Source organism: Nesoenas mayeri (genome assembly GCF_963082525.1).
Source record: "Nesoenas mayeri genome assembly, chromosome: 15".
In the NCBI taxonomy this organism is placed as follows: domain Eukaryota; kingdom Metazoa; phylum Chordata; class Aves; order Columbiformes; family Columbidae; genus Nesoenas; species Nesoenas mayeri.
The window spans coordinates 3,362,592-3,376,460 of NC_137559.1; the positions used below are offsets into that span (position 1 = coordinate 3,362,592).

The 13,869-nt window shown below is 45.8% G+C and overlaps 1 protein-coding gene across 1 annotated transcript in view; it reads left to right on the forward strand.

The window, feature by feature from the left end:
• The window catches only part of SDK1 (sidekick cell adhesion molecule 1), a gene marked incomplete at its 5' end in the record, with an annotated part of 363,636 nt that extends 356,678 nt beyond the window's left edge, over positions 1–6,958 (forward strand). The window contains one exon of the mRNA XM_080353916.1: positions 6,175–6,958. Within this exon, the coding sequence (XP_080210042.1) occupies positions 6,175–6,447 (273 nt within the window). The 3' untranslated portion in view covers positions 6,448–6,958. The remainder of the gene's footprint in view (positions 1–6,174) is intronic.
• Positions 6,959–13,869: the final 6,911 nt, after the last annotated feature.

Genomic DNA, 13,869 nt, shown 5'->3' on the forward strand with positions numbered 1-13,869 from the left:
CTTGTATGCCCTTTAAGAAAAAAGAAAGTACTTGTGGTCTGTAAAAGCCCAGCAGTGGCCAGAGGTGAATGTTCAGACTTCCAGGAATATCCAGAAAGGTAAATCTGTCTCTAAAATCGTATGTTGTCAGCTGAGATCCTGACGAATCTGAACTGACAGCGCAAGAAGCGAGCAGTGGGCCAAACCACTCCGAACCTGACCCTTCTAGCAAGAATAAATCAAGAGCAGCAAGCAGTGAAAGAAGATGACAGTTTTCATCTGTAGCTTTTCTGCACCTGCAGCTACAGCTGCTTTTCCTGGCTACCTTGCTCTCACCTCCTGTTAATTACCACGGACAGCCTGCTGCTTCGTGCTGCCCCGTGGCCGACCCGGCGCGCCGGCAGCTTCCCTTGGTGTAGCTCAAGCTGCTGCCTATGCAATACACAAGCGTTACCCTCCAGATTAAACCCATAGTGCTTTGGTCATGTCACTGTAACAACCCAGCATTAAACCTGTCATTAAAACAGTTTGCTGAGCATGATCATGAATTTAGCACTGGCACCTTTTGACATTAATTTCAATGCCCCATGTGGTGTTTCCTGGTAATGCGCAAAAGCCTACTTGCAGGGTGTCGTTACTGCCTTCTATATGCGCTGTTTGTACAGCATAGAAGAAAGTGATTTTTGTTTCTTTTTCTCAGGCTATTATTAATATTATTTATTTACTGTGCATTGCAATCAAGCCTGAAGGTCTCAGTTGAGATTCCAGTGTTTTTGTGAATCTGTGAGTGTATGTGACTACGTGGACAAAATGTGCCTCCTGTTTTTCCTTGGAGTTTAGATATGCAGCCCTTCTGCGTTATGTCTTTGATGCTGCCTTTTTCTGTTTTTTCTGGTGGGGAGTGCTTTTAGGCATGAAATGTTAATATGCTCCCAGTAGAGGCAGCAATAGGAGACGCTGCCTTTTGATCAGCCTGAAAATGCTGTTTACGTTGACTGATACAGACAGGAGGTGGGGGTGGGGTTGAGCAGAGGTGAGTATAGATGTTTGACCACCCTCTTTTCAAGTACTCCTGTACCTATTAGCTCTTATTTGTCTTCTCTGTTCATTTTGTTTCTATTCTCAAAGGACATCTTAACAGACAAGCTCTGTTTGCCGAGTATTTCGGAATTTCCGTCTCTCAGAAATGTTCCCCATTATATGAAGAGTTAAAGATATCTTTTCATTTAAGAGCTCTGCGCAGGTTTGGCCCTCTGCAGCAAAGGGAGTCCTAGTGCTCTTTTCCTGTAATACATCTTTGCATGGATCTCAAATTCCACTCAATACAATATACGTGAGGGCAGGCAGGGCCAAAACCCGTGCTTGTGCTTTCAATCCGCACGTCATCTTGTTACTGTTTAGTCTTACCCACGTTGCCTGAGGTGTCAAGATTTTATATGGAAAAGGCGGAAGCTCGCTGGCTTCAATTCTCATGGGGTTTACTGAACATGAAGAAGTCTGCGAGAACCTCTTGGGCTGACTGACTGCACTTAGAACACAGCTGCCTGGTCTCTGAGCTCCCTCCTGATGGGGAGAGCACGACAGAAACAAAGAAAATCAAGCAGACCCAGGCAGTACCTTTAATATTCATAAATCAAGTGGTTAACGTACTCCATGTCATGAAAGCCAAGCACCAGTACTGTTAATGAGGTTAAAGTAGTTTAATTGGCAGGTATGGAGCAAGAGAGTGCTAAGAGTGTAATTTGGAAATGATTAATAATAATAGGCTTTTAGGTAATGAGTCAAGTGGATGAGACTCTGGACAGATAATCTGAAGAAACTTGGTGTTCACCATGTACTGAAATTTGATGATGTATCTGCAATGTCATCCGGCCATGGAAGAGCAGGGGAAGGGAGGGTGGTGGTGTGTGTTTGGTCGTTCTCAGATGTCCTGGTGGTCTCCTAAAAGTGGTTTTCAGGAGATAATGTTCTCACAGTGTGCACGTCCTATCAGTCGGTGCTGGATGCTGCCCGTGCGCTGCTCTGCAGTCTGACCGCCTTTTGCTTTCTCAGCTCTGTGGGGAGATGTTATAAATTTCCACTTAACACTTAATAGGGAATATGATTTAACTTGTTTCTGATAAAGCTCTCCAATGATTTTAACAAGTTAGGCACCATGTGGAAACCATCTGCCGGTGACATATTAAATAAGCAAGGGTTCCCGTGTCCGGTGAAATCTGTTTGCCTACGAGGTTACCTTGTCTCTTTTACAGCACATTCCTTTCATGTCAACCAAAAGAAACTGCTGCCATCTACATTTTTAGAAGTAATCTCTTAAGGTTGTTTCTTATGCAGTCACTTAAAAAAAAGAAAGATAATTGAAACTCTTTTCAAATTTCCCATTGACTGAGCCAGCCCACTCTGGTCACTCTGAACAGCACTTGTGCATTTCGTGCTATCAATAAAACACTTAAATAGCATCTCATTTTGTGTATTTGTCGTTTGGGAGGCACCATGCACCTTTGGTTGACAACCTGTAATGTCACCGCACACCCAATCACGCCCCAGCCTGTGGAGGTTTCCAAGGTAACAAAGCCACAGTCACAGGGAAGGGAGAAAACCGAAAACAAAGCAAAAAGCCCTGCAGCATTTCTATTTACTCAATAGTTTTAAAATCACTAAAAACTAATCCTCTAATATAAGCTGTCCGTATTCTCATGCAAAACAGGTTTATCTTGCTACTCTTCAATTTTCATCAGGGCAGAGAGGGGTGTGGGACGGCAATTTAGAGAATTCCACGCTGGGCAGGGTGATTATTAGCACCTTGCCCAGAGCAGACCTTAGAAGATACTTTAGAAACATGGAGGAATAGTCAGTTCCTGCCTGTTCTGAAGGAAACAAAAAGAAAACATGTTGTGTCAACACTAACAAGTAGGTTGTCTTTGCCAGCATCAGTGCTAATGATGGTGAAAGGCTGATGTTAGTGCAGTTGTATGTGTCTCATGGAAGTCGCTTCTGAAAGGCACTGGCCTTATTTATACCAAATTAGCATTCTCTTCCATTTGGTGTAATGGACTAATTAGTGGACAGATTATCAGCAGGTGGTATTGTTTTAAATTCCCTCTTTGTGTTCATGGCAAGTCCAACTGACACAGTATTTCAAATGGCAGCAGCCCACCAAAAAAGCCTTCCCAGTATTTCTCCTCTTCATTATGTTGACTTCTGGCAATCTCAGAGGAACTTGGCTTAGGTACAGAAATTCTATTAGTTTTGTGGGTGAGTGTTTTTCTGCTGGCGGTGGACAGAAATCAAGAGGCTGCATCAATGTTATTATACCTATCAACTAATGTGTCAGTCTTCTGGATACAGCTGCTTCTCAGCATTTCTTCTCAGAGCTTCCAAGCTTTTAGTTGTCTTTATGTTTCTGGGGACATCAGGAAGACCAGAAAGGAGCTGCTAGAAGTTTGTGGGTAGTTTTGTGCTTATGTTTAAGACAACACAACCCAGCTGTGATCCGTCTTTTCAGCAGGGGCTTGTTTCTTTGTGGGCTGAGGGGGGATTACTGTGGTGAGTCAGTAAGAGTGATGGTGGGTTAGGGAAGGACTCAGAAGACACAGCGAAGGCAGAGGTAGCGTTGAGCCTTTGATGGAGGGAGCACATCATAGAATGACAGAATCATAGAATAGTTTGGGTTGAAGGGACCTTCCCAGCTCCCCCAGTGCCCCGCCTGCCATGAGCAGGGACATCTTCAGCAGCTCAGGTTGCTCAGAGCCCCGTCCAGCCTGGCCTGGGATGTTTCCAGGGATGGTTCATCCACCACCTCTCTGGGAACCTGGGACAGTCTCTCACCACCCTCATTGTAAAAAAATGCGGTTTAAAACCATTACTCTTTGTCCTATTGTAACGGGCCCCTCTAAAAAAGTCTGCCCCCCATCTTTCTTATATCACAATAGCTAGAGGAGTTCACACCTTCGGGTGCTGCCTCTGCTGAGTGATCTGTAACCACCTACCTCTGCTCAGGATGCGGAGACTTTTCTTCTGGATGTCCACATCATCCCCCAGCTTCCCAGGCGCTTTTTACATCAGACTATGGAGCTGCAGCATCATGTTTGCAGATGGAGGCTGGTCCAAAGTGTGACGACCCATTTCTTGATAAGAATGGAGGAAACCAGGGTTTGGGGATCTTCTGGTCTGCAAGTAAAGTTGGTTGTGTCTGCAGCCAAGGACCAGCTTGCCTGAGCTGTTGCTGCCATGCTCTGCCATGTGGCCGCGTCTGCGCTCATCAGAGGGACTTTATTGGAGCCCCTTACAAAACCAGGCAGGGCAGTGCTGGCAGGAGGTTCCCTGCAGCGGTGCCAGAGCTCTGGAGCTGCGCTCTGCACCCACTGGCTGTGAAACGTTCCAAATCTGGGCATATCCCGGGCAAAAACCACCTGTTTGGGAAAGTCTTTGGAGGGAGCTGGGTGTTGGCTGCCCAAGGCTGGCAGCTGGTGCAAAGGAGCGTTTTTCCCTAGGAGACAGACTTGCTGAATTCCTTCTCGAATCATTATTAAATGCTGGTAGGGTTTTGTTGTAATATTAATTACGTGTCAAGGCACCTGAAGCTTTGCATTCTTAAAGCAGTCAAACAATACGTAATTCTGAAAGAGCCAAAGCATGGGGAGTAGTGGAAGGGAAATTTTGCAGAGCTGCTTTGCTCAGACTTTTGGAAAACTCTGAGAAAAATTTCTCAGACCTGTCCATCACCCTCTGTGCTGGAAAATGGGCACGAAATAGTATCGAAGAAGCTATCTAAGCAAAGAAATGGGATGATGGATGCGGTGCCCTTTTCAAACGGTGGTTCACAAGGCATTTGAGGATTGTTCTTCAGAGGCCATTAAAAAAGAGCTTTAGAGGAGGAGAGACTAGTTGCGTGGCAGGCAGGATCAAGAAGGATGTGTGTTTGCTGTGTGGTGGCATAGATCAGAACGACACCAACCTTTTGAAACTAATTGCAGCAACAGTTACGAGCTGCACTTACCCATCTCTCTCTCGTATGTCTTAGGCAGCTACTCCTTTGATATTTAATTGCCTTTAGAATCGGCTATGCAGATTATCAGGGGAGGAAGAAAAAAGGAATAAAAACTTTAGCATGCTCAAACCAGAGGTTTTGAGAGAAGGCATGAGATATGGAAATGACTGGGTAAATGTTTGTGTGCTGTGTGGGACGTGGCTGTTACTGGTGGGAACAGAAGGAAAATATGCGCTTAGATACCGTGGCCAAGGCTTTGCCGTGGTCTCTGTGCTCGGAGGAGACGTACGAGCCCTCTGTGATTCCTCCAGCTGTATCACAGCAGCAGCACTTCAGAGGAGGGGCAGATGCTCAAAGCTTATCTGGTTATATTTCAATAGAGCTCCCGCTTGATATTGATATGAGCTTTGAAGCCATCCAGCCACCGTGCATAAATGTTTCAGGGGTAAGATCCGCTCTGAACACAGGGCTGTGCCTGAGCCATCTCAAGCAAACCACCCCTCCTGCCTGGCAGTTCTTCTTTCCCAGATTTTGCATTCTTCTTCTTCTGTCGCCATCGGTCGTGCGCCTTGTTGTACCACCAACAATCAGCTGGAGCATACAGATAGAGCTGTTTGCCCAAAAAAATCCCTGTGATTTCGCTTAATTCCCTTTCAGTGATAGAACTAAGTTTCAGTACTTAACGAGGCTTGCAAGCCAAATCCAGAGTACTATGCATGTGGCCTGATGTGACCACTTCAAACAGCAGCACACCTGGTGAACAGGAGCGTGTTTGGAAGACGTTATTTCTATCCTTGCATCAGAAGAGAGGTTCTCCGTTGTAATTGCAATCTTTTTGATTATGCGATGGAAAGCTGTTGTTTTCCCTGTGATGTCTGTACACTTCCCTGCACCTTGTGTCAAAACAGGAATTCCCAGCTCCCGCCGCAGCGTTCTGCAGTGAATTAGAAAGGATTTCTCTGTGTCTCTTATCACCAGCGTCTGTCGGGTGACTCTCTCTGTAGCAGCCAAGCCTGGCTAAACCAGAACATGGTGCTTTCCTACAGTACAGCAAGTCTTACACTTGGACTACAAACCATCCTACCCTAAAATTACAGCTTTTGTCAGCCGGCAGCATTAAACTTGTCTCTGCTTTCTTTTAAAATGGAACAGACTAAATCATAGCATGCTAATGGCTAATCTATTTTTTTTTCCTGATGCTCCAGGCCACTGACTCGGATTACGAAGACGAGTTGCCAAAGCACTCCTTTGTGAACCATTACATGAGCGACCCCACGTACTACAACTCATGGAAGCGGCAGCAGAAAGGGGTGAAGCACCCGGCATCCTACAGATACGAGGAGTGTGCCGCCAGCGAGACAGAACCCTATTTCCAGACTGTCATCACGACACAGAGCTCAGGAGGGGTGTACACCCCGACGGGACAGCCCGCGCCCGGCTCCCGGACTCCAGTGACAGGGTTCTCCTCCTTCGTCTGAGACGGGGCTGGGGGACGGAGCCGAATTGCCGGCGGCACTCGGAGGGACCCGTCGCAGTGACTGTGTGTGCGTGGCCGGTGCGATGAACTGTGGGTAACTTCTCTATCAGGGTAGGCACGGATGGCAACACAAATGAGGCTGGGGTTTGGTTTGGTTGGGGTTTTTTTTGTTTCTTTGTTTGGTTGTTTTGCTTTGTTTTCTTTTTCTGAAGACAATCAACTCTAAAATACGGAGCTGAACTAGCTGAACCTTTGCTAAAAAAAAAAAAGAAAAACAAAAAAAGGAATTCTGAAAAGTGATGATTTTAACCACTTGTGAATAGTAGGGGTTTTTTAACTGCTTTTTGTAACACTGCTTCAGGAAGCAGCTCCCATGCCCTTCTCTTCCCCCTTTCTTTCTCTCCCTTCCTCCTGTCCCCCCATTCCCAAACAAGGAGGTGAATTCCCTAGATACAATGAGTGACTTTGTGATGTGATTTGAAGAGAAAACATAAAACCTCCCAGGCTCCTTTTTCTTCCTTTTTCTCTGCTCTGTTTGCTTGTTTTTAATTTTTTCCCTGTCATCAAGGTCAAGCAGGAAAACACAGAAAAGGGACAAATTTTCACGTGAAAAGCAGACACCTCCTCTCTCCTCATTGCTGCTCCCCAGATCAGGAGCGCTGGCTGATCAGCTTAGGCTCAGACGTGTCACTGTGCCTGCTCTAGGCTCACTACTGGTGTATCTATACTGAATTACTGACCTGCTTTTCTTTCTTGTACAAATGGGACCTGCTGCATTCTTTAAATATTCCAACTCCAGGGCCTTTAGAAGAAGAGATGGCTCAAAAGAGCATGGTAGGCGGCAGTAGGTGAAGCAAGTGGGAAGAATTCAGATGCAAGGTCACTTTATTTTTGGTGTGGCTCTATTCCTCCCTTGTGGACCGCATGTGCCATTTGAATTAGTCATTTCTTTAAAAGTCAAAGGACGCAACCCTGCAAGCCAGAGGAATCTTTCAATTAAGATTGCAGTGACAGGCTAGAGAGTCTACTAATTGACGAGGTTTTTGATCATCAAAGTTATCTTCCCCTGTCAATAGGAGTTGAGCATCGTTTCTCGCCCAGACTCTGCAGTGCTGCTTATTGGTCTGTAAAAAGTACACGGTCGCTGGGTTTCTTTGATTTTATTTTTTAGTACAAAGCCACGTCACACAGACTGGGTGAGTTTTGGTGTCCACAGGTGCCTTTTATTGATTCTTCAGCTTCATATCTGGGAGAAGCAACAAAGTGTCTCCAGATAAAGCTAACCAGGTTTTTCAAGCATTGGGGTCATGAATTACCTTGTGCAGGTTTACAGGCTTTGTGCACTGGAAGCTCTGTCCTTTGGAAAGAAGAGAGGAGATTTTCAGTTTATTTTTCATCCTTTTGTATAGCTCCCTTTTTGTTTTCTTCTTCCCTATCCTTTTCCTGAGTCTCTCATGTTTAGCAGCAATTTGTTTACTCGCGAGGAAGTTGTCGGGGTTTAAAGAATCCAAGTCCAGCCCTTGGACCTATGAACGGTCCTGGATCACCAGACTTTTTACCGCAAGAGTTGGAAAGGCGAATTTGAAAGTAGGCAAGTTCTTGCCGCTCCGACATTTGGCATTTCCCCCCGGGTAGGTGCAGGTTAGCCAGGTGTCCTGCTGCTTGCTAACATCTCATCAGGGCACGTGTGGGCACTGTTACTATTGCAGATTGTCCCTGTCCTCTCTGGAGGGATGTGGGACATCTGTGGTGCTGGGTGATGGTGTCTTCACGGCAGGTTGTTGAAACCTGGTGTTGATTATGGTGGCTGCCTGTTCCTACTCGTGGGGGCTAGTTGGAAGTAGCCTGGTGGCACCTCACCTGAAGAGGGTGAGGTCCAAGGGCAAGCTCAGCCTTGCTGTCACCCTTCAGTGCCTCTTGGACAGGGCACACAACCTCGGAACTGCTTTTGCTCTTCGGCACGGCCTCTGAGCGCTGCTGCTCTTGGTGCATACGGATTCTGGATGGCTTTGGCGCTGGATTGCTGTTCCTCTCCAAAGGCTCCAGAATGAAAAACAAATAAAATCAAAACCAAATACTCCAGTGGGTGTGCTTAAGGGCTTTTGAGTTTGGGATAATGATCCACAGCTCATTAGATGGCAAGGGAAATGCAGAGACGTGGGCTTGAGCCAAAACCCTGTGAGCCATCCCCGTCTCTGCACCTGGGTAGGATGTGTGTGGGATGGAGAAGGGGCTCCAAAGAGGATGACGTGGAGTTTACTAAAAAGCAAACAAAAACCCCACTGCCTTCTGTGCACTTTGACTGTTCTCTTAAGCCATATGGACTTTGCTTTAATCACTGAACTGACAAAAATTTGTTTGCAGTCTGAGGGTTTTTTTTTTTTCTTAAACAAGATCATCTATGTGACTTTCTGATCTGTTTTCTTTCTCCTTTGTTATTTCCTGCATCAGATTACATATTTTTAAACACCTTGTTTTATATACATGTGACATAGCAATGCAAATGCTCTTGGAATCTTAATGGCGCTTATCCAACGTGAGAGGTAGTGCTACAGGAGGAGCCTTTAAAGGGCCACCAAGGATTTAGGGACATAAACCAGTAGAAAGCAGAACGAACACCAAAGAGTTTGCTCCAAAGGAAAGCATAGTATGAGTAGCTCCGTATCTCCTGAATAATGCCAGATCTGAATTGGTGTAAGGTGCAGTTACTCCCTGGGGCTGCTCTGATACCACATTGAGCAAAAAAAGCAAGGAAACCATAGGGAATGAGGGAAATGGGCTCTGTGGCCACTGCTCCACTGAAGGACAACACGGGGAGCAGCACAATCTGTACAAAGCAGGAAGAAGAGACTATTCCTTTTTTTCTCAGAGCCATCTGCAACTAAAAAGCCTGAGCTTGCTGGGGACCTGCTGAGTTGGCTGCGTGGCCCTTTTCTTCTGGCTGCTGCTGAAATAAAAGCTCAGGTGTGATTCCTTTAGGACCTGTTGTTCTGAACAAAGGCATTTCTGTTCCATTGTAGTGCACACTGTTGTTACTCTGGGTTTAGTTTTGTTCAGGTGTTGGCTTTGCTTACACATTGGTTTATTTTACTTAGGCAATTGCAGAGCATGGAAACTCAGTCTTGCTCATCACTAAGATGAGCACAGAACGTGTGTTCTGCTGCCCAGGATCCTGTAGAACTACATGCGTGATGCCTGTGCCGCCTTGTTACCATGCTGGACTTGTAAAATATAATTAACGGGTAGGTTTTATTTACCTCAGATATCAGGTAAATTATTCTATCTGGAATGAAACACTCCATCAGTTGGCAAGGAAGCTCTCTTTCAAGCTGTAATCTTTGGGAATCACAGCCTTGAAATATGACTTTTAAACATTAGTTGTCATGTTACCCATCAAATCCGCTTCTGTTTCCATCTTCCTGTTTAGAACAGTCTTGAAAAAATGAAGGCTTATATTTAAAATGCCTTCTTAGAGTTTCTGTACTTATTTATTTGCATTCCCATGTTTATCCAGTCTCTTGGTAGCTGTTACTAAAAAATAAAAACAACTTCATGAAATGACCAAGGGAGACATTTCAGGGAATGGTTTAATAGGAGCTCATTTTTCATGCAATAGCCACCGAGACATCCTATTTCCTGCAGGAGAAAAAAGGGCCCAAGCCTTTACCCTGCTCCCAGGGCTGAGATGCCACCGGCCATCACCACCAGCAATGCTCCCAGCTCTCCCAACAGCACCGAGCACCAGGTTGTCCCTATCACAAACCACGTGAGGGATGGAGCATTTTAGCCCCCAAAAGTCTGTATCACACATTGGGTGTCCCGCACTGTAACCCACACCCTTGGGTGGAATATTCCTGGGCTGTATTAGAAGGGGGTGGTCAGTAGGTCGAGAGAGGTTCTCCTGCCCCTCTGCTCTGCTCTGGGAATATTGTATCCAGTTGTGGCCCCTCAGTTCCAGCAGGACAGGGAACTGCTGGAGAGAGTCCAGGGCAACAAAGATGATGGAGGGAGTGGAGCATCTCCCGTGTGAGGAAAGGCTGAGGGAGCTGGGGCTCTGGAGCTGGACAAGAGGACACTGAGGGGGGACTCATTCATGTTTACAGATATATAAAGGGTGAGTGTCAGGAGGATGAAGCCAGGCTCTTCTCGGTGACAACCAATGGTAGGACAAGGGGTAATGGGTTCAAACTGGAACACAAAAGGTTCCACTTCAATTTGAGAAGAAACTTGTTTGGGGTGAGGGTGTCAGAGCCTGGCCCAGGCTGCCCAGGGGGGTTGTGGAGTCTCCTTCTCTGCAGACATTCCAACCCGCCTGGACACCTTCCTGTGTAACCTCATCTGGGTGTTCCTGCTCCATGGGGGGATTGCACTGGATGAGCTTTCCAGGTCCCTTCCAACCCCTGACATTCTGGGGTTCTGTGATTTTCCGTTCCCATCTCTTAACGCTCTGATGTTGGTGCACAACCGGTGCTGCTGGGTGTGAGCGGCAGCGGTGAGAAGGGACAAGAGAGGGCACTGTTTTCCTTTCAACGGTGATAATCTCTCTCACCCCTTCTTGGGGAGGGCAACAAGAAGCCACAGCACAGAGAGCAAAGGGTTTCATCAGCATTTACTAAAGGAATCACACTGCGGCCAGTGATCCCGCTTTTGGAAGCAGTTGGCCTTACTGAAGAAAAAAACAAACAAAACACAAACTCAAAACACACAACCCAGAGACAAATAAACTAATCCTTTACCCAGAAGGATTTTTTTTTTCCTCTTCATTTTGAATGTTAGAGCCAGGGATGTTCTGCAGATGGGCCAAGATCTCATTTTTCCTGCTTATACCCAGGTCTCTGCCAGAAGCTGCTGTAGCAATTGTTTAGAATAAATACCCAAGTCTGTCTTGACATGCGGATACATCTATTATCCTTGCCATTGCTCCCCTCAAGAAATCCATTGGGTCATACAAAGATTATCCAGTCTGCTCTCCAAAAAGGGAGGAGAGATGGCTGTTTATTCATACCGAGCACTAGTGTCTTCTCCCACTTGCTGTTTGCAGACTAAACAGAGGAATTTATTTCAGAAAAATCCTTTTATAAAAAGAATTTATTAGGAAACTTAACAAAACAAAACAAAAAACCCATTAAAAACAGCACAAAGCGCACACTTCACCCAAAAAAAAAATAACCTCTGGCAGGGCCATTAGAAATCTTGAAGTCCTAGAAACCTGAGACTTTTAAGACTGAATATGATCCCCAAACCCCCTGTCTTTAGTGATCTGTTTTATTAGTAGCAGCCAAAATGGCACATGCAATGAGGGGTTATATTTGGAGAGGAAAAGCCATCATGGAATAGTCACTAGATGGGCAGGTCATACTGCAAACAGCTTCATTCAACCTGGAGTTCCTGCTAGTTCAATCACATTTATCAGGTTGGTTTTATAGGTTTTTTCCAGTGTATGTGGAGTCCATACATCATCATGGCGTTACTAGAGGTTAAATGGGAGAGGTATAGAATCCTAGTGTCTTTTAGGTTGGAAAAGACCCTTAAGGTCATCGAGTCCAACCATAAATGGTCAAACCATAAGTTGCTGTGGTGTTTACACAAAGCCACACGCACGACAATGTGGTTGTACAGTATCCATTGAAACCTCCTCGTGGACAACCACCCTTGAACTAGGAGCACACTCACCCCAAGACTGAACATTTTGGGCTGGGCATGGGCCTTAAATGGCTCTACCTGATAAGTCAGGTCTTCAGTTCTTCGTATTTCTGTGTTCTGTTTCTTCTCCCCCACATCTCCACCCCCAGCCGTCCCAGATAGAAGTTTGTTGCACTTTGTGAAGGGATAAATTTGCCGCTTCCGATGATAGAGAGCCACAACAGATAAGCACACACGTGACACATGGGACAGGTGAGATATGTTTGAACAAGGGGTGAAATACTGTTGCTACTTGAGATCCAGGCTCTGACTCAGAATTTTATCTTCTCGAAATTGCCACCTGCCTGTTTTTAGACAGCCCTGGAGCCTCAGGGCTTGGCAGGAAATTAATTATTTTGATGCTGTTTGATCACTGTGCACTTTCTTGGACCTTGACTCGCTGGATATAGAGACTGGAATGAGATTACAGAGCTTTATCTTGAAGTTTTTCCCATTTATGTCCGGTTCTCCAGACCTGGGAATGAATCCTTTCTGCTAATGTGCTGTGGGGGTGTTCTGCAGGTGGGACACCTGGGAGGTGCCACCTGTGCTCCCCCCTTGATGTCATTAAGCTCCTGGGCAGTGCTGGGATCGGTGGGAGCTCTTGGGTAGCAAAGAGACGCAAAGACATGGTATTACGGTGAGTTTGTAGCTGGTCACTTTGCCACTCTTCGGATGGAGTCCATCCTCTGATTTGGTATCTGCTGTCAGTTTAGGGGTAGGACCACCTTACACAGCTGTCTTTGAGTTCCCCTTTGGTGTACTACGGTTATCGGATCGTTGCTTTTACTTCCGTGTCTCCTTGGGGATTTGCCCTGGATTTTTGTTCCACACCTCTTGTTGGCCTCACCTTCACCACTCCACTATTTTATATGAGAAAGTTACTTCTTCTTTTGCAAACTTGCTTCTAATTAAAAGAACCCTTTTTGAAATGTGTGTGTCCCTGGTACGTTTATTCTGGGGGAGGGCTCTTCTGTTATTTTTGGCTCGAAGAAGTTTCTGGATGCGTTGCCAGCGTGCTCACGAGTTAACAGCTCAGGACAGCGAAAACGGACTGAAATTCCTCACTGTTAGTTCTGGACTGTAAAATCTTATAACCCATGCTGCCTTCCAGATTAACTGACAGCCTCAAATAGTTTCCACCCAAAATTTGATCAGCCTGAAATGTTTTGTTATTTTGCGGGGATAAACTTCCTCCAGATCCTTAGTATGAGGGTGTCAAAACGCATTTGAAAATGTAAACCCATTGGGGCTGCCGTTTTGTACACCATCGTCCCCTCACTAATAATATTCTCCTCCCTGCAGCGTTAATTGGTTCCCAGACACGTGTGGATGTTGGGGAGGTCAGACCAGATCCCAGCTGGTGGGATCTGATATTCCAGGGTGGTTGTTGGGGCTTTTCACCACGTGAGCATCCGGCCTAGAGAAGGAAACTAAACACAGTCAGGTCAGCTACAGCTTCAGTGGGAGAAATAAGGGTGAGAAATCAATGTTTTCCATGTTGGAGGGGGAAAGTCAAGCTGCTAACTCATATTTTCCTGCTCCTGAAAGGGGTGTTATAAATAATGCAGTGTTGTATAAATACAGACAGCCCTCTGTGGCTGGTAGCTTGTAATAACCCAGAGGTACCAATGTGTCCATTTTGAAGATGAAAATCCTCACGCCGTAGCGTTTTGTGAATGAGACATTATTCTGCAAAATTGCTGTAAGATGCAGAAGTGCTTTTTTGAGGTCATTTGGC